This window comes from Acipenser ruthenus, chromosome 15, assembly GCF_902713425.1.
Source record: "Acipenser ruthenus chromosome 15, fAciRut3.2 maternal haplotype, whole genome shotgun sequence".
Taxonomy (NCBI): domain Eukaryota; kingdom Metazoa; phylum Chordata; class Actinopteri; order Acipenseriformes; family Acipenseridae; genus Acipenser; species Acipenser ruthenus.
Window position 1 is genome coordinate 2,068,953 of NC_081203.1, and position 20,416 is coordinate 2,089,368.

Genomic DNA, 20,416 nt, shown 5'->3' on the forward strand with positions numbered 1-20,416 from the left:
ACCTCAGTATTACTCTGCTGGCTCAAGACCCACGGAGCTGCAGCTGCCTGCTGATTCCAGGTAGGACGCTTACTCACACTGAGGGGAGGGGCGGTGGAGACAAACAGACCCCCACCCTTTTTGCACATGATCCCCACCCTCCCTCCGTCTGCTGAAGCTCTTCTAATCAGAACTTGGCAGGACTGTCCCACCTCTGACCCCCCCCCCCCCCCCCCCCCTCCTCCAATGCAAGTTTACTGCAGGACGCCTCATTGTAAAGACAAAGCAAAATGCAACAGAGTCCCACCCCATCCACAAATTGATCCCGCACTTATATATTTATTAGAAATCCACCTGCTCCTTTTCATGCTGTTGTAAAGCAATGCATTTGCACTTATCTCCTGCAATGGTGCTACTGAGACACAGGTGCAGGAGCTTGAACAATACACAGAAACAAAAAAAGGGACTGCGTTTTCACAGAGCACTGTATACCTACATATAAGCATATGAGCCTATGCACCTATTTCTGAGAAGATAAGGTAAATCTACATTCTGTGCACAGAGACTAGTATTAGGAATTACTAATCTGTGAGCTACTCCCTCCCTCCCTCCCTCATTGAGAGAGCCAGCATGTCTGTCTCTCTCTCTCTCTCGTTCAGAAGCAGCACAGACTCTGGATCCCCATCCTTTCTGCTATATCTGTGTACACAATCGTTGATGCAGAGATTGCTGGTTAAGTGGCTGTCCATCATTAAGACGTTCAGTTAATTGCATCAGGAAGAATGCTAAAGGCTCATTTAGTCAGAGATGGATGGACCCCACTCTGGGGTTTGAGGGAGTTTCCATCTTAAGCCAGCAGGAGGGGGCGGGTTAACAGAATATTTAGACCTGCAGAACACAGACACCATCCTCCATACCCAGCACAGTCAGCTGACAAGGAACTGCAGCAGAGCCCTGAGAAGCACACAGCATCCATCCAGGTGTGTATGAGGAGGAGAGAGGGGGGCTGCTAGCTCTGCACCAGGGCAGGAGGGCTAGGGGGCTTCCTGGGAACCAGTGCAGACTGGGACTCGCTGGGAAACACAGCAGAAAAGAGTACTGTGCAGGGATCTTACTGTGTGTGTGTGTGTTTAAAGAAGCCTGCTGTGTACCAATAAGAGCAAAATCAAAAAGGAAAAGGTCATGTAGGTTCACCAGCATGCGTGTGTGTCTGTGTTTATTCTATGTTAAATTAAGAGACCAAAAGCTTTGGGCAAAATATTCCTTGTTTATTATTTTTATTAAAATTGTTGTGTCTGTGTCTGTCTCTGTCTGAGTGGCTGTGTCTCTGTGTCTCTTTGTTGCTGTGTCTGTGTTTTTGTTTTTTTTTTAATGGGGGGAGATGCATGTTTTGCTACTGTATCCCACTGTTGGGACGACCACCACTAGTTTCCAACAAATTAATTTTGTCTAACAATCAAAGTAAAAGTGCAAAGCTGCTTTAGTTTCAGCCACCTGGGGAGCTGCGTGGCTTGTGCTCTAGAGCTTGTTTCCTGGCTGCTCATTTATTAACCAGATTGAAGCAGAAGTCCGTTCAGAAATACTAAATCCAATTGAACTGATCTCGTGTTAGACCACAAACCAGCAAAGCTTCGGAGCTTTGTGATACATACTGTAAACATGTGGACAAAGAGTTAAACTTTTACAGCAACTTTGATTTAAAAGTAATCCGATCTCAGTTTGCCAACGGTAAACTTGTGACACTGCGCCTGTCGCTATCTGCAGCTTCCTTGTACACCCAGTCAGGTATCAGATGTAATCTTTGTATGTATGAGAACAGTATTTGCCAATCCGCTCCGATGACAATAGTGCTGCTGTGCTGTGCTGGTGCAGCATGGGTCTGCACTCCGATTACACTCAGACTATCCTAGCCCACATGCTGCACTACACCGAGGCACAGAGCAGCAATGAACTATTCCTGAGCCAGCAGACAGAGGAAGGGACAGGTAACTAACTCGTCTTGCTTGCTAAGCGAATCGCTCGCGTGGTAAATCGTAGGGAAGCACTGCTGTTTGTTTTCACAAAAGTAAAGGCCTTGGTAAAAAAAAAAATGACCTTTTTTGTTGACTGATTTATAAGGCATCCCTTACCAGAAGGAGGCTGAACCTTACCCTTCAAAGCGTAAAAACAACAGCAGTGACAGCTTTAACTTTGACAAAAACTTTGAAACTTGAAAAAGTAGTAAAATACTCACAGCAAGATTGTTCACAACACTGTATCTGTAGCTGTACATTGAATGAGTTCTGTATAGACGATCACATCTCTCTCTCTCTCTCTCTCTCTCTCTCTCTCTCTCTCTCTCACAGTAATACCTGTTAAAATCTTTAGCCACTGATGATGTAAAGACACCTCGAAAACCTGCATGATCGGGGCTCTCCAGGACCAGGGCTGGAGACCCCTGTGTTAAACTAACATGACTTGTGTTTTTTTTTCCAGTTCTCCAGAATCGCTGAATCATGACACTCAGTAAGCTGCCTTTACTTCTTAATTGTGGTTTATCCCTTATAAAGAATGACCATGGTATTTCCACACTGTATTTTAGCAGCCCCCTGCTTTCCCCGTGGTCACACAGCATTTACCTCCGCTTACCCTGGCTTGCCATGTTTATTTATATGCCTTACCATGCTTTCGCTGTGCTTTATTACACTTTGCTGTGCTTTTACTATGGGAGGGATTTGGTGCTATGGTTATTGCTGTTGAGTGGAAAGTAGAGCAGTAGTTATCTAGTTTTACCCCCGCCCCCGCCCCCCCCCCCCCCCCCCCCTCCAGGTGGATACTGGTCCCAGTTTGAGAAGGAGTTCCTGGCCTCTCACAATGATTACCGGCAGCAGCACGGAGCCCCAGCCCTGAAGCTCAGCCGTGATCTCAGCGAGGCCGCGCAGGAATGGGCCGAGCACCTGCTGAAGATCAGAGCCTTGAAGCACGGCTGCACAGGAGAGAATCTGTACTTCAGCAGCAGCTCCGTGCCCGCGGAGGTGTCAGGTACTGACACTGAATGAACTACATGCGTTAGAGAAGATCAACCAGCATTTCAAAACAAGAAAAGCTGTCCTTCGCTCATGTTTACAATGGCGTGAGAGTATTCATTCTGATTTAAAAGGCTTGAGTTATTAATAAATAAATAAATAAATAAATGATATTTCGCCACTAGGTGTCAGCCTTGCTGGAAGTGAAATAAGAAATGCTGCTCAATGAATTTATTTGACCGCTAGAGGGCGACCCTGAGCTCAGTCAGTCTCACCGCTTTGACGATGCGTTTGCTTTCAGGGAAGGATGCTGTGGGCAGCTGGTACAGCGAGATTAAGGACTACGACTTCAGCAAACCTGGATTTGGATTCAATACAGGTCAGAGCTGTAAAGAGACGCAACAGCTAATGAAATCATGCAATACTGAGTGCCGTGGCATGTATTTTGCAAGCCTCAATTAAACATTTTATTTTTCAGTTAATGTGTTCTATTATTAAGCACAATGATATAGGCGTGCAGTATAGAGTAACTGTTACTTAATATGTTAGCAAATGTCACCCCGGCCATTTCACGTTATCTTCTCCATCAGCCTTGTCCCTGTTTTTCAAGACAATAGACTCAATGATTATAAAACACATAGAGCTGGATTTCAGAACAGGTTTATAATACAGGGCGGCCCCCTGAAGCCCTGCCTCCTAAAGCCCCGCCCCCTGCTCACGTGCTTCTGTTCCCTGCAGGTCACTTCACCCAGGTAGTGTGGAAGAGCTCCACTGAGGTGGGAGTGGGGAAGGCCACTGATGGGAAGATGACCTTTGTGGTTGGGCGATACAGCCCCCCCGGGAACCTCTCCAATCCTGGGTACTTCCAGGAGAATGTCCTGCCCAAGGGCAGTTCAGGTAAGAGAGTGGGGCGGCTTGAGAAGGACCAGCTGTCTTCGCTCTGCAGTGACCTAGATCATAGTCTTACCCTGAGCCACCAGAGGGGGCTCACCACCTAGCTGAAATACTCGCTGTGTGCAGGTAGGGGGGAATCCCTGACAGAATGGAAACATGGAATTCCCTAGTGCAGAATTCCATTTTAGAACGTGGTGTGGCAATGCATGAGGTCCTGATTCGAGAGTTTTGTCTTGTTCTAACTCCAGCCCTCTCCCTGCCTGTGTGTAAGTTTTGCGCTCCCTTATTTCAGTGGGCAAGGAGAAGCCCGGCAGTGGCATTGCCCCCTCTGCTGCAGCCCTGAAGCCAGGCCGTGCCCCCGCCGGACCCCCTCCCTCTGTGGGGGAGAGCTCTGGGTTCGAGGCAGAGGTGCTGGAGACTCACAACGCTTACCGTCGGCAGCACGGAGCCCCTTCACTGCGCCTGGACGCGGGGCTGTGCCGCGAGAGCCAGGAATGGGCCGATCATCTTCTCAGCCTCCGCGCCCTGCAGCACAGCAACACCAGCTACGGGGAGAACATCTGGTTCAAGTGGAGCTCCAACAAGACGGACTCCACTGGTGAGAGACGAGGCACCCCTACTATCTACCTGCACCCCAGAGATCTGAACTGCGAAAAGCACGCTGTCATTACAGCTGCAGCGTTCTTGCAGACCAAGTAACTCTGCTGAGATGAGGACTCTAAAAAAAAAAACACCTTTTCATTATCAAAGCACTGTTGTCAAAGTCTTTTATAATTTTGCAGATTTTTTTTTTTTGCTTATTGATTTATAGTGTGGTGGCAGATACGCTGGGTTCACCCAAGTCATCTTTGCATTTTCAGGTGAAGAGATTGTGGAGTCGTGGTACAGCGAGAGCAAGGATTACGATTTCAAACAGCCGGGGTTCCAGAGCAACACAGGTACCCCCGACTGGGTTCTAGAGGAACGCATGTCAGTCCCCGTGTGTTCTCCGTTCACACAGAACAATGTGCCTCTCCCTCTCTCCCCAGGTCACTTCACCCAGGTGGTTTGGGTAGGCTCCCAGAGGATGGGCATCGGCAAGGCAACGGACGGTGAAGGAATGGTGATCGCGGTGGCTCGCTACCACCCGGCCGGTAACATCTCCAACGCGGGGTACTTCGAGAAGAACGTGGTGCCCAAGGGTACCCCACCAGCAGGGGGCGCCAGCAGGGACCCAGAGCCAAAGAAGAAAGAGAACGAGACAGCTTCAGCGGGGAACAGCAGCGTCCCAGGTGAGAAAGCACTCAACGGTTTAGACGATTCTGTCACCCCACACCTCGGTGTGAATGAACTCATACCCAAAATCAAATGATGTCATGTCCTGTGTGGCTTGCCGTACTTGGAAGCCTAGCTAATTATGGGATGGCGGCAGGGGCCATCTTGTTTAGTTGCAGTTGTGCTGCAGTAAGGTAATAAAGGAAACTGCCATGAACTCACCTCTCTGCCTCACGTCCGCTGAATCTGCAATCAAAAACACTGCAGTATTGTCACCCTGAGCATAACACAGTGTGGAGACAGCAATGGAATTCTTCCTGTAATATTTGTATCCTGACATTCAGTGACCCTGCAGGACTTCCATTAGCCGGACAGTAACTGCCCTTTAGGATATGTGTAGAGTATCGTACAGGGTGCTGACATTACAATGTGTTGCCTGTCCCCGGTGTCTAGGCTCAGGCAGCTTTGTGCTGGGCTTCCTGGAGTCGTGTAATGAGCAGAGGTCTGCTCACGGAGCCAAGCCCCTGACCGAGGACCCTGAGATGAGCAGGGGGGCAGAGAGCTGGGCCCGGCACCTCCTCTCCCAGGGCAGACTCAAGCACTCCACCACCTCCCACGGGGAGAACATCTGGGCCAAGATGGGCGGGGCGGACGCCACGCTGACAGGTAGGCTCACAGCAGCCACGGCACCACGCCGAGCTCCTTCCTGGAGTTACTTCCCAACACATGGTCTGGGCAGGCCTGACTTGGAGGTCCCTGATGCGCTGTGGCAGGCTGTTCCAAAGATCAAAGGTCATAACGCCTTGCAAGTTTTTGATTCTTGAACCGTACCCCAGGTTTGAAGAATGCACTAATTCTGAATTCCCTTCCCACAGGGCAGGAGGTGGTGGACGCCTGGTATGAGGAAATGAAGAACTACGACTTTTCCCAGCCGGGTTACCAGGAGAAAACAGGTAGCGGAGCTCTCGGTCCTACCCCTGAGGAGAGCTCTGAAACGCAGGGCTGGGTGCAGGGCTAGCGTGCGTTCCCTGCCCTGCTCTGAGCTCTTTACACCCTCTCTCTACAGGGCACTTCACCCAGCTGGTGTGGCGCGGGTCTCGCGCGGTGGGGGTGGGCAGTGCCTCGGACAGGAAGGGCACAGTCATCGTCGTGGCGCAGTTCCAGCCGCCCGGGAACATCACCAACCCCGGGTTCTACAAGCGCAACGTCCTGCCCGCCGGGTCGAAGGTCACCGACCAGCCCGAAGAGGAGGCTGCTGGGAAGAAGACCGCGGGTGGCAGCGTCGCCCCCATACCAGGTCCGACCTTTACTAAACAAAGCCATCCTTATCCAGATCAAAGGAAAAAGAGGTGAACGTGGAATTTAAAGCTACATAAGCCGGTGTGTCTTCATATAGTAAGCTCCAGCACCACAACACTACAGCAGGCTAATCAAAACCGTGGGCAGAAGAGTCTTCTCTGTGTTCATGGTTTTAAACAGCACTGTATGTATCCTCCTCCCCTGTTGATCAGCTGATCCTCTCTGTACCCTGCAGGGAAGGAGCTGGATCAGTTCTCTCGCTCTCTGCTGGACACAGTGAACCAGTTCAGGAAGCAGCACGGGGCGGGGCCTCTCAAACTAAGCCCCGCCCTCTCCAAGGAGGCGCAGGATTGGGCGGAACACCTACTGCAGATCAAAGCCCTGCAGAGCAGCGACACCGAGCACGGAGAGAACCTCTGGTACCGCTGGGCCTCCAGCACAGCGCCCCCTACAGGTAACCGCCTGACATAACAGTAGCAGCACAGCGGCCCCTACAGGCAACATCACGGAATTAGAAAACAGTGCCTCCTAAAGGCAACAACATGGAATTACAGCACCAGCACAGCCCCTGCTATAATAACAGCATGACCTAACAGCAGCAGCACAGTGACCGCTACAGGTAACAGCATGGTATTGCAGTGTTGCTCACACAGTGCCCCCTACAGGTAACGAGACAGCATGCAATTGCACTGCACTTTAATGCCTGTGTTGCTAAATGCTGTTTTCTCTCTGCAGGTACGGAGGTGGCAGAGTCCTGGTATAAAGAATGCAGCAAATACGATTTCAGCTCTCCAGGCTTCACGAGCGGCGCAGGTAAGGCACAGCGGGCACCATCCAGCACAAACGAAACGCAGCAATGCAGAGCAACACAGGTCTGCCACCGACACACAGACCCGTAAAGCATTCTGACAAGATAGAGAAAGACGCTTTGAACAAAATCTATGCTTGTGTAAGAATTTCTTATTTTATTTTAGTGGCGTTCCAGAAGCTGGAGATTTAGGATTAGACCACTGCATTGCACTGCAGTAAAGCAGGCATCATGTGTGACAGTATCTCTCACTGCAAACATGAGGAACAAGGGTTTTATTAAATACAAACTAAACATGCAAACAGCGTGATCAACACACACACACACACACACACACACAGTATGTATACCTGTCCTTACTGGTTCACTGTCTCTCCCCAGGCAACTTCACTCAGATGATCTGGAGAGCCTCGTTGCAGGTGGGAACAGGACTGGCGACGGACGGACAGGGAATGTTCATCGCCGTCACGTTCTACGACCCCCCCGGAAACATCGCCAACGAAGGCTACTTCCAGGACAACGTGCTTCCCAAGGGGACCAGGCTCTAGAGGCAGGACGGAGCGCGTGGTGAGGAAGCACGGACCGGGACCAGATTGTCAAGCATTGTTTTAAACTGAGCCGCTTCCCAAATCCCTGCGATAGCAGCACTGTGATTCCCTCATCTAATCTGTCACTGTGGGTGTCATTGTAACCATGTTAAGTTTCCTAGCTATGTATCTGTGTTGTAATGCATATATGTTTGTTTGTTTTTTTCAAAGTTGTTGGCAGGGCAACTCCATTAAATTATAAATAAAAAAATTGTGACCATATATATATATATATATACATCCCCCCCATAGGTCTCAATAATATAAATAATTACACTTTAAGCACAGTATTTTCCTGTCCTAATGAAATCTGATGAATATAAAGAGAGTCAGAAGCAGTTCTGCACTACCAGCACACACGTTGCTTCTTCCTAGTTTTGTAACATTAGCCTTGTGCAGAAAAACAAAATCCCAGTGGGAGGATGAAAGCAACCAGGATATAACTGAGGATGTAAATACTGTAAGTTCAACAAACTACCAGCAGGGGCAGCACAGAACCACGTTACCGTGCACTAACCGCGCCTTGTGGAAAGGTTCATTGTGAGTATCTGTGCCGGTCTGGTGTATAGATAGTACTTCTGATATCACAGTGTAACCTCTTTATCTGCGTTTAAGAAGCAGCACGCAGTTATTCCGCTGAATCAGCCTCACAGGTAGGAAGGCTTGATGTGAGCTTCAGGCGCGTTGGTTTCGTTTGATTATATTTTCATGCAGGCACTTGCCGAGTCACCTTGCGGGCTGGTTCAAGCCTGAATTCCTTCTGCCTGACGTTGGAGAGAAAGAGGGAGGGAGGGGAGGCAGGGGAGTCTTGTTCGCTGCTCCTTGTTTTCAGCGCCAAGTAATAATGTATAAATGATATCACGCAGAAACCGGTGCAATATGGTGCGAATGATGCTTTTGTTTTACCGGCTAATTCCCAGTAAAAGAATACATCAGTTTGCATTTTGAAATAACATGATAAGCCCTTGTCCCATGCTGGCTTCAGCACTAATTCTAACCCGGTCTTTGGGTAACTATGAGATAACAGCAATGCAAAGCTGGGTCTCATTTGTATTGAAAATGGAACCTTTCATCCATCTTCAATCTCTGATCTTTTTTTAATAGACGTTGAGGGGAGATGATGCAGCTCAGAAGAGCTGATGTCAGCGTTGAATCTGAGCCAGCCTCCAGCCCCACCCTGCTCCCTGCATTATGGATACACTAACGGGGGGAGGGTGTGCGAATCAGGCTGCCAGCTGCTCTCGTTCTGCAGCAGCTCTGCAATCTAAACCCCAGTGCGGCCCCGGCAGTATCACAGCACCTCCCCCTCCCTTTCAGAGGAAAAGCTGGCAACGGGTTTGTTCTGAATTCACAGGCAGCGTGTTCAATCAATGGCAATCGAGACCGACACTGCAGGAGAGGGAGGGCGTGCCCATTCGCTCCTCAAGGACTGCATTCTCCAGTGGGTCAGTGCCGCGCCCTTCATGTTTGGAATAGCATCTTGAAATCCAGAATGAGTCAGCACGCGACGCCGCTGAAGCTGCGATCCGCAGCCCGGACGCCTGTTCTAGGGGCAGGCTGGCATGTCTGACTGCATCTCATAGTGATGCAAAGAGGGGCTGCATAGAGGAAGATTTCCTTTTGAATGAATTGCAGATCTGCTTCGTATCCACTACGTTTTCCTGTTTAACCCTTTCATGCATGAGACAGTGGAAACAGCTAGGGGGAGGGGAGCTGTGAATATTTGCTTATTGAGCTTTTTTTTTTTTCATTGCTTTATATGGTGGTAAAAAAATGCATCTTCATACGAGGTCGCCATGCATGACAGGGTTAATAAAATCAGTGCTCGCTGTGCTCCTGGTAGCTGATTGATTTAAAAACGTTTGAGGATCCCAATGTCTGAGCATCAACAGCACTGTGAAGCATTCTACACCCTCCCCACTCTCTGTTTAAGTGCCTCCTGCCCTCTGTGTAAGCACAAGAGGAGGGTTTGATCCCAGCTGAGCTGCACGGTCAGTGTCTCGGCCTGCGGGAATGCAAGAGATCCCCCTGCAGGCTCACACAAGTGCCGCCCCGGCTCAGATGTCACCTGTTACAAACAGCTGATCACTCACTCTGCCTCTTCCATGATCCCGCTGCGTTTTCATAATAAATATTTCACACACAGCACATCAATCCCCACTCCCGCCACTCCTGTCAGTTCAAGTGAAACCCTATTCAGCAGAGAAAAACTCTTGAGGACCAGCCTGGCCTCTGCAGCACAGACAACAGGTGCTCTGTGTACAGAGGGATGCATTCAGGGTGCAACGGAGAGGTCTAGAGCACGCTCATCTTGCTTGTATGAGTATAATAACTGCACTGACTCATCACAGGCGCTGAAACCTGAAACAACCAGGCCTCCCAGTCCCTCAGATCTAATCACAATGCCCCCACAGCCTCCCAGTCCCTCAGCTCTAACCACTAGGCCACACAGCCACCAAGTCCTTCCAGTGTAAACACTTATTTATTTATTTTTTTTCCTCCAGTCTCCTTTTCTAAGTACAGTGACTCAAGGAGATATATTTTCCTAGTTTGAGGGCAGGGGAACCCACGCCCGGCCGTGAGGGAACGTCGCTCTCCAGAGGGTGGTTTCTGTCAGAGCAGATTACAGAATTCCACTCTGTCACAGAAATGGACTATAAATACTCCCCCTGCACTCCTTCCTGTACCGTCTGCCCTGAGAAACGCAGCTGAGATCAAGCAGCTAACCCCACCTCCCGCCCCAGCACTGCTGCTGCTGCTGCTGTATTCACCCCAAACATTTCTGCACCCCTCAAGGTCACAGTATGTAACAGGGGAGTGAGGGCGTTGTTCTCTGAGGTCCAGTATGTAACACAACGTGCAGGTCACAAGATGAAATTATCCAGATTCATCATTGCACTGGATTGATTTGTTTTAGATAATGATGTAGTGACCGCTAACGATCGCCTTCTGATCATTTCATTAAACCGAGACGTGCAATTAGGTGACCAGCGATCCCCGAGCGAAACATATTACCGACTGTGGAGTGTGTGTTTGTGTTTGTGTTTGTTCCACCCGATTCAGAGACTGGAAACGGCTCTCCTGATCTCTGCTTTGAAGAGTGCAGCTGGGCTGGTGTTTGCTCAGCTTGTTTATTGACTGACACGGGTGCTCAAGTGAGCTGGAAAGCTCTGTGCAAACTTTCATTTCTGTTTACAGCACTGGTCACTATGGAAACAGCTACAAGCCCTCCAACCCGCCACGCTCCGTAATCTAAACCCCAGGATATTTACAGGCCTGTATACAAAGAGTTAAAACACAATACACTGTCTGCGTATAGCCAGCAGTGTTTCCACGCCGACCAGCTGCTATGAAAGTGTATATACCTGCACTAGATAGGAGAGACCCATAGTGGCAGGCGTCTCACTGTTGCCACGGTGACCGTGAGGCCCTGCAAGCTAATCAGTCTCCAGGTTACCAGGTTTGTGTGTGTGTGTGTGCATCCACTTGGCAACACATTCCAGCACTCAGTGGCTTCTACACTAGCTAGTCAATGCAACCTCCCCATCGTATTCAATTGTCCTCTGAAATGTTCTTCTGCTCACTGCTATATTAAAGTATAAATGGTTCATAACTACAGTACTATGTTAAAACTGTGTTTTTTCTTTTTTTTAATATAACAATGAAGTCTTTACTGGATGTATTAGTCATTTGATTAATGTCAGTGGTCACCCACCACTGTGGGGTTCATTACCTCCGAACAGAAGGCTGCAAAGATCTTTTTTTTTTCCACAGGAATAATAGAACAATCAGGAATCAATTCAGCAGTAAGACTTGCTGACAAGACTACAGTGCAAGCACTGCCCACGAGACATGTGGCTAGAATCTAAACTGCATCACGGCAGATTCTGGAGGAGAGAAGTGGTTTTAGCATTACTGCCTTGGTGGCTCGCTTCTGAAGAGCCTGCTTATGCCTTTAATAAAAGATAGACAGATTGTGCTTCTTGGGGACTCTTATTATATCTGGTATCGAAATGAAAAAGACTGAAAACCGTAGGGGCAGATTTCTTTTAAATAGGAAGTCATTATCTGAGCTAATCCTCAAGCAGTCTAGACAAACTCTGCCCAGCTTCTCTGTGGCTAATATTTGACTCATAATGGCTCATTTCCAGCTAATGTTAGACTATAGGGTAAGGGTCTGTGTTTGCTTTCTTCAGTGGAATGGAATACCGTGCACCTCCGATATTGTAATGCAGCACCAGCTGACACGGCACACGGCACACAGGGACTGTCTGCAGGAACGCCTGTTCTGCATGGAGTGGAACTCAATTAGACAGAACCTGGAGGGAAAGGAAACACACCAGGTTATCAAGCCTCACCTGTCCTTGAGGGAGAGTCTATTGTTCATGTAAAAACACCAGACTGTCTCATTCCAAGCATGCCGTGCATCTCTGCAGTGGCTCCCCTTAATGAGAGGCACCATAGTGACAGCATAGCAAAGGCTAATAAAGCATAGGAAAGCATAGGTCAGCATTGTAAAGCATTACCGGAAACATAATGGTAAATGCATAAGAGAAAAACCATGAGAAAACTGCAAAATTACTGCTGTGGTAAACCTGTTTTTTTTTTTTTTTTAATGGTCATTAAGGACATGGAATTAACTCAAATACAAATTTAGCTCTGAGGCGATCAGAATATAAAGTACCTGCTAATTGGAGGTCAATGGAGGCATAACTCTGGTGTATACAGCAGCAGTATGCAGTCAACAGTAAACGCCCAGCAGCACTCTGGGTGAGCTGCAAGTCTCTCAGAAACACGCAGGTGTGTGGAGGGTGGGGGTGGGGGTGATTAGCAGTGCTTCCATTCCTCCAGACAGGAAAACAAGGGCTCACACCTTCACAAAGACACGGGGACCTATCCTGGAATCCATGGCAACCACAGGTCCAGCAGCGAATGCCTGCTGTGGTGACTGCTGGACTGTTGAATATTAAATCGCTCTTCATGTTGGCGAATGACTCATGCTGAGTCATTCGCCAACATGGAGGTTTCTCAATGTGTCTTCTACAGTTACAGCCTTTGTAGGATCGTCGTTGTCGACGCAGTTTCTTTTCATAATTATTTTGTATTGTGCTTTTGTTGTTGTTGTTTTTCTTTCAATTGAACAACAACCACGATACAGAGTATCAGACAACAACTCAAAGAAAACATGTGCGTGTTGTGTATAAAGGCTATACCTAAGAGGGTATCATGTGATAATCAGCTCTGTGTAACACGGGTACCATCGCCGCCGTGTAAAGCCAAACACCTCTTGTATGCCTTTCCATGCTCGGTAACAGATTGCCAAACTACTGAACCGCGCCCCGAGCTGTAGTGGTTGCTGCAGCGTGATGCTGCACACCAGTCCCATCCGGTTTGCATAAGTGCGCAGGGCAATTGACTGCTCAATGTGGGACTCAAGCCAAAGCACGCTCGCATGACTCGCCCTGGCTGCACACATGTATTAGGACAATTTGGGGCACTATTTTTTCATGCTATGAATTTAAAAGTTATAAAACGATAAACATCTTTATTTCAGGTTGTCGTTCGTCTGAGAAACTGTTAGAAACAGATCAGCCAAATAAAGCTGATAAACGTTTCAGATGCAGGTAATCCGGCTTTATTATTCGTGTTGGAACTGGCACACTGCAGTGGTGTTTAAATTAAACAGACAAACAGGTGAATCGTCTTTTCTGTGTTTTGCATTTATAACTGCACCACAATAATCACTACCAAGGAAAATGTAATTTGTTAAATTCAATGACCTTGTGTTAGTACCAAAACAAAAAAGAACGCACTAGATTCGACGATACGACAAAACTGGGAGATTTGACAAATAAAGCAATCATGAATTTAGGGTAACTTTAACCCAAGTAAAATATATTAATTTCGCCAGCACAGGGCGTTTTTGTACAGTATCCTGGAATAGTTTGGAAACGGCACACACCATTTAATATACTGTATTTTAAAAGTGTAGTTATTTTAATAGATTTTGTGCGCAGGGTGTTACTAATATGTTTATAATATTAATCGTAAACTGAGAAACAATAACACTGCAGCCTGGCGAAAGTGTATCCTTGTTACCACATACACAGTTTGTTGTTTTTAATAACAGTCCATCGTTTTATTTCACAGTAAAGTTATTCAATCTAACATGTCTCGACATGACTGTAACCAAGAGAAGCTTAAAACGTAAACAGATCAGTGACCATCAACGTTGTCCTCATACACGTTAGGAAGGGCTGCTAAGATACACTTTACGTACATTTAATAACGTAGCATTGTATTATGTTGATTGATTTACTCTGGTTATGCAGCGTAGATATTTACAGGAATAGCAGCCCAAGCAGACTCCATTTTAAACTAATGCCTACACAGCCTCGAGCCGCAGGCTCATACATTCTGTTTGGCCAATAAGAATCACCCTTTCAAGAAAAAAAAACGAACAACCAATCAATCATTTAAATTAACCAATCGCTGCCGCCTCTGAAACTGCTGTCATTGTGCAGTAAGAGTGGCAGCTCCGTTGGCCAAATAAAAAACCTAGAAAAATACTTACAGGCGGAGTCTATATTATCTTTGACGGCCACCTTCAACGAATAGTAATTCATACAAAGTCTATTGTGGGCGGGTTTTGAGCACTGGCCAATAGAAATTTGGGAACAGCGCGAGCTCCGAAGGCTGTTCTTGAGTTGGTATATAAAGAAGGGCAGTAACGGTTGGAAGTCAGTCTCAAGCTATTAGCTTTTGTTATCTGTCCTGTAATTTAGACACAGTCTGCCATTTTAAATCGAAAATGAGGGAAATCGTTCATCTGCAAGCAGGACAATGCGGTAACCAGATTGGTGCTAAGGTCAGTATTTTGGAAATACAGTTGAGTCATTGGGTAAACTTTAATGTACAAAGGCTCGGGTTTTTATAGCACGGATAGATGAGTACCAGGGGCATGTACAGTAAGGCCTTTAAAAAAATTATTGAAAAAAAGAGTAACAATATTAGTTGTAGTAAACCATAGTCATATAAATACAGTATCTTAACGTCGTGCGATTACATCCGCATTTTTAAAATTGTGGAAGTTAATAAAATACCGTCCACTGTTCTGGTAGAGGCGGCGGTTCGAAAAATACGCAGCACTGTCATTAAAATGGCGGCAGGGTGACAATATGAAAACTGCATCGATTATATTTTTTTTAGCGTGGTGAACGGATTTCAGGCTCCACCCGGCTTGGCGCTTTTACAATACACCGCAATGCAGAGAAAGGGAACTACACTCGAATTTAAATATTCAGCTGCGTTTACAACAGTTATGAGTCTTATTTCGATTTATTTTGAACCCCACCTACAGACGTGTACGGTAGAGGGTTAATTTCGTTTATTTGCCTAATTTAAACATACATTTTTATTTTTACAAATGTGTTTTAATTTTTAAAAATCATCTCGAACTGGAATGTGTCCAATCGCAGGCCGTGAATGCGGAGTCCTGCTCGAGCGCGGGCGCGCCCTCTCTTGTCTCGCTCTGGGGCGGTGTCTGACGGTTACTCACAACGACGTAACATAAAAGGGCGGGCACTTTGAAAATTCAAAATCGGATTCGGTTGGATTCTGGCCAATGGCGAAGGTGCAATGCTCGCGCTTTCTTGAAGGCCAAGGTGGGGAAACTGTATGGGGCGGCGGGAAGCGGTGTAAATATTATTATTATTATTATTATTATTATTTTTGTGTTTTAATATTTTATTAAACAATACTGTAAGGCATCTGAGCTGGGTTTCAAGCAGTCATTGGTTGACGGACATAACTAGGGGTTGTAATAATAATTAATTGAATAAAAAATAGCGTTCGGTCGGGATGGTTAACAGCACTTCACGCTTCTTACCAAACAACTCTTATTTTAGTGATATCATTTTCTTCTCATGCGTTACTGTCGGTGTGTGAGTAAAAACCATAAACATTTCATTCAAGCAAATTAAACGTGTGCTGTCGTGTCAAGTATTTTAATCCCGGTAATTTATGTGTGAAAACATTTTAATCAAGATTTAACCAAGCAATTTTGTGACTTAACAGAATTTTATTTATTTATTTATTTATTTAAATTGCAGTTCTGGGAGGTAATCAGCGATGAACATGGCATTGACCCCACCGGTACCTACCACGGAGACAGTGACCTCCAGCTGGAGAGAATCAACGTCTATTACAACGAAGCTTCAGGTAAGAATTGCACCGGAATTTTCCAAATGTATCTGCATTGTTTCTGTATTAAAGGGAAATTGCATTTTTGTAAAGAACCCGGTCTTTTGTTGGAGATCCCTGCCCCTCAGAAGTGGTTTAATCCTTGACTATGGCTACTACTACAGTACAGTTTTGGGTGGTACCCAAAAACCATGCTCCTTTTAAAATACATTATTAAAATTGTTTGAAGATCAAGGTGAAGTGTGTGTGTGTGTGTGTATAATGTGTATTGTAAATGAGCTTTGTTTGAACTGTGTCTATGGTGTAGATTCTTTTGAGGAACCATGAAAAACAGCTTGACTAGAATTAGATGCCTATAGATCAATCAACCCTCATGTCCTATTATGTAGTATTCCCTCCATCTATTGTGACCTACATCCTGATGCAGTTCTTTGTGACTAGTGTTCCTTTGCACCCCCTGCTGCCCTTGGTACGGCATTACAATGGCTCAGTTTGAATTATTTTGACTTTTTTTTTTTAAATGTTAAGTGAACCATGCATCAGTTCTAACATATCGATTTGTGTTCACTTTTAAATGTGTGTGTTTTTTTGTTTTCCCCCAGGTGGCAAGTATGTGCCACGTGCAGTCTTGGTTGACCTGGAGCCTGGCACCATGGACTCTGTGCGATCTGGACCTTTTGGGCAGATCTTCAGACCAGACAACTTTGTCTTTGGTAAGTTTTTAGTTTGTTTTTAGCCTCTCGGTTTGATGTGCTGCCCAGTCTATTGGACCCTGGAACCAGTGTTTGTGTAACGGATGCTTTTTCTTAAGATTGCCTGTCCTGATCCTTTCCCTCTTTTGCCTCGCAGGCCAGAGCGGTGCCGGTAACAACTGGGCCAAGGGTCACTACACAGAGGGAGCTGAGCTGGTGGACTCAGTCCTTGATGTGGTGAGGAAAGAGGCTGAGAGCTGCGACTGTCTGCAGGGATTTCAGCTGACACACTCCCTGGGAGGAGGCACTGGCTCCGGCATGGGCACCCTGCTTATCAGCAAGATCCGGGAGGAGTACCCCGACCGTATCATGAACACTTTCAGCGTCGTGCCCTCTCCCAAAGTGTCAGACACTGTAGTCGAGCCCTACAACGCCACACTGTCAGTACATCAGCTGGTAGAGAACACAGATGAGACCTACTGCATTGACAATGAGGCTCTGTATGATATCTGTTTCCGCACCCTCAAACTCACCACCCCTACTTATGGCGACCTCAACCATCTGGTCTCTGCCACCATGAGTGGGGTGACCACCTGCCTGCGTTTCCCTGGTCAGCTGAATGCTGATCTGCGCAAGCTGGCTGTCAACATGGTCCCCTTCCCTCGTCTCCATTTCTTCATGCCAGGGTTCGCCCCTCTCACCAGCAGAGGAAGCCAGCAGTACCGTGCCCTCACAGTGCCTGAGCTCACCCAGCAGATGTTCGATGCCAAGAACATGATGGCGGCCTGCGACCCTCGCCATGGGCGTTACCTGACCGTGGCTGCTATCTTCCGTGGCCGCATGTCCATGAAGGAGGTGGATGAGCAGATGCTGAACGTGCAGAACAAGAACAGCAGCTACTTTGTTGAATGGATCCCCAACAACGTCAAGACCGCTGTCTGCGACATTCCCCCGAGAGGCCTCAAGATGTCCGCCACCTTCATCGGCAACAGCACTGCTATCCAGGAGCTGTTCAAGCGTATCTCTGAGCAGTTCACTGCCATGTTCAGACGCAAGGCTTTCCTGCATTGGTACACCGGAGAGGGCATGGATGAGATGGAGTTCACCGAGGCTGAGAGCAACATGAACGACCTGGTGTCCGAATACCAGCAGTATCAAGATGCCACTGCAGAGGAGGAGGGCGAGTTTGAGGAGGAGGGAGAAGAGGAATTGGCTTAAGCATTCTGTTTCTGTTTGTCTGTAAATTATGTTCGAAGCTGTACAAACTTTTTCGGTGACATACATTTGAAACTTGGTTTTTAGTGTTCTCATTGTCTGTCTGTTTTTGTTCCTTCAGTTTGTCGCTGTTTTTGTCCCTGTGTTCCTATTCATATTGTATGCTGCAAAGAAAAACCATCAATAAAAAGCATTTTTTTGCTAACTGGTTTTTGTTTCTTTTCTTTTGAAATGTGGTTTACTTTGATCTGGCCAAACAAGGGATTTTAATTATTTTTTTTAATGGCATACCAAAACTGCCACAGTTTACAAGATGGAAGTTTATATGTTGACAGGATCGGTCATAGAAAAGAAAAACAAAGTTACACCAATTCTAATAATTTACCTAGAACATTTGAGGTGTTCGTTTTTAACAAGTTTGTGATCATGACTGAATTGTGTAAAAGGGAGGGTGACAAAAGGTTGGAAAAATTTTATACATCACTAATTTAATATTGGTTATTTTAAATATGAAGGGGTGCTTTTCTAAAATCAATCTTGGTTATATGTACAGGCATTCAGGTCTCTAGAGTAGTGCAATGTTAATGTAACCAAAAGTGCATCTAACTTTCTAGGTGTTTTATCCTGGGTCACGGTTTTATGAGGACCAGGTTAAACTAAACATATTTGAATTCTGACTCCAAACAATAAATGTTCTGTGGCAAACATTTAACAAGAAATGTGTATGTTTCAGGTTTCAGGATTGTTCAAAATCTCAGTCGCATAAGCTTCCCTTTTTAAAATGTGATTGCATCTGAGTTGTCCTAGTCTTTCCACCCCCCCCCCCCCCCCCCCCGTTTTTTCTTATGCTGATAACACTACAAAACACTACTTATTAGCTAACTTTTTAATCATTCTGTGATATAGTTTTGAAATGTGTGGGAATTTTTTTTTATCTTGTATTTTTTTCAAGGTGTACCATAAAAAAAAAAAAAAACCTTTTAAGAACAGGATTTCAAGGTTCAATTGAATCACTGCTGAAACATGCAGTACTAAGTGTGCAGCTTTACTTGGGAATGTGCTGGTTGTGCAGTACTGTGATACATTCAAGCAATAAAGGTATGCAGTTACGTAACCCTGCTTAATTGTTTACATAAAACCGACAGGCAATGTCAATGTTTTCATTGCAATAGACACAGTTATTTAAGTACATTACTCTAAATTGAATGTACAACTGGTACATACATACATAAATAAGGATTTCATCCTAACTGCACTGACTTCCTCATACGATACATGTCTCCAGTGCAGCCTCCATGCCAGTCCAGTCCTTGGCTTTTTAGAATGGTCTTCCCAGTGCTAATTCTGATGAATAGTGTAGTGGGTTTTGTCAGTGATACTATCAAAACTGAGTTTGAGCGAAGACCTCCGATAGCTAAGCATTAACCCACTGCACCACCTTAGCCTCATCTGTATGAACAAGGAAAAAATGTTGCATCAGTTTCCTGGGCGTGGTTGTGGTTACCAGGATGTTTGTGTATCCACTGGAGTGATTAGACGACACATCCTTTTGTCTACAATAGCTGTCACTAGACAAAGCACCTTGCTTTAAATTAATTCAATACCGATTCCTAACAACATTGCTAAGTAAGAGAAGATTATTTTTTAATTCTGATTTCAGTAGTTGGACATACCGCATTCAAAACCCAACATTTTGTTAAGAATTGCCTTGTATTTAACCTTGCATTTCAAGTTTCAATTTGAATTAGTTTTAGTCTAAACTGTTCCAGTCTGTCGTTGGCTTTTGATTGGTGTGGTGGGTTTGTGCCTGTGCTCTCGGATTGCAATATAAAATTCCACTGGCATATTGTTCTGTTCTTGTTAGTTCTACCTGACACAGGACAGTAACAGCCCAAGTTTCTAAGCAGTGTCATGTGACCACCCTCTGTTTTAGCCCTCATTTTATTCTGAGAAACACTAATGTTATAAAATACAAGCTGGAAAGACTATTCCACTTGCTTCAAAAAACATTCTTGCTGGGTATAATACTCTAGATATTTCTTTGTTTTTCTTGTGTTCTGGTGAAACATTAATGTGGTCCATTTTTTTTGTTGTGTGAACAAAGTTTTTTGTATAAAAAATATATACACTAGCTTTCGAGAGACCGCAAAAAGTTCCTCCTTGAGGTGAGAAGTGGAAAACAAAATTCCATAATTTACTTTGGTTGGCCATGATTTTTAATATGGTTTACCGTATGTCTCTTGATCTTTACAATGCCTGCCTATGCTTCATTCCGTTTTGCTATGCTTTTACTATGCTAAACTTTCATAAGGGAACTTGCAGGCTGAAGAGATTTAAGTAGGTATTATTTCATTTTAGTCTATTTTCTATCTAAACTCTCAATAACACAAGCTATAATCTGCTGCTTGTCGGTTACAGGAAATAACCAGTTTCATGACATTTCAGTGATGGGGGGTTATAATCTGCTGTCAAAAACTCATG

General features: G+C 45.8%; 2 protein-coding genes across 3 annotated transcripts; both read left to right on the plus strand.

Annotated features, from left to right (window-relative positions):
• Positions 1–640: 640 nt before the first annotated feature.
• On the plus strand, positions 641–8,048 carry LOC117422175 (uncharacterized). Of its 2 annotated transcripts, none has more exons than XM_034036873.3 (14): positions 641–959; positions 2,455–2,484; positions 2,788–3,000; positions 3,286–3,363; positions 3,723–3,881; positions 4,171–4,476; positions 4,739–4,816; positions 4,907–5,149; positions 5,586–5,798; positions 6,008–6,085; positions 6,199–6,429; positions 6,667–6,885; positions 7,167–7,244; positions 7,621–8,048. In XM_034036873.3, the coding sequence occupies exons 2-14, from the start codon at positions 2,475–2,477 to the stop codon at positions 7,785–7,787; spliced, it is 2,073 nt and encodes a 690-aa protein (XP_033892764.2). In that variant the 5' UTR covers positions 641–959; positions 2,455–2,474; the 3' UTR covers positions 7,788–8,048. The 2 variants fall into 2 exon arrangements, with proteins under 2 accessions (XP_033892764.2, XP_033892765.2); XM_034036874.3 differs by lacking the exon at positions 641–959 and adding an exon at positions 1,011–1,964.
• A 6,478-nt stretch (positions 8,049–14,526) lies between these two features.
• LOC117422273 (tubulin beta-4B chain) lies at positions 14,527–18,140 on the plus strand. The gene is made up of 4 exons (XM_034037056.3): positions 14,527–14,694; positions 15,938–16,046; positions 16,631–16,741; positions 16,878–18,140. Exons 1-4 carry the CDS (start codon positions 14,638–14,640, stop codon positions 17,936–17,938), a joined length of 1,338 nt encoding a protein of 445 aa, XP_033892947.1. The 5' UTR covers positions 14,527–14,637; the 3' UTR covers positions 17,939–18,140.
• The last annotated feature ends 2,276 nt before the right edge of the window (positions 18,141–20,416 follow it).

Bases quoted from the DNA above. Each gene is read 5' to 3' on its own strand.
- LOC117422175 (XM_034036873.3), top strand. The intron at 3,882-4,170 runs GTAAGAGAGTGG...CCCTTATTTCAG, and splicing joins CCTGCCCAAGGGCAGTTCAG to TGGGCAAGGAGAAGCCCGGC. The intron at 6,886-7,166 runs GTAACCGCCTGA...TTCTCTCTGCAG, and splicing joins CAGCACAGCGCCCCCTACAG to GTACGGAGGTGGCAGAGTCC.
- LOC117422273 (XM_034037056.3), top strand. From the start codon at position 14,638: ATGAGGGAAATCGTTCATCTGCAAGCAGGACAATGCGGTAACCAGATT. The intron at 14,695-15,937 runs GTCAGTATTTTG...TTTAAATTGCAG, and splicing joins GTAACCAGATTGGTGCTAAG to TTCTGGGAGGTAATCAGCGA. The intron at 16,742-16,877 runs GTAAGTTTTTAG...TTTGCCTCGCAG, and splicing joins ACCAGACAACTTTGTCTTTG to GCCAGAGCGGTGCCGGTAAC.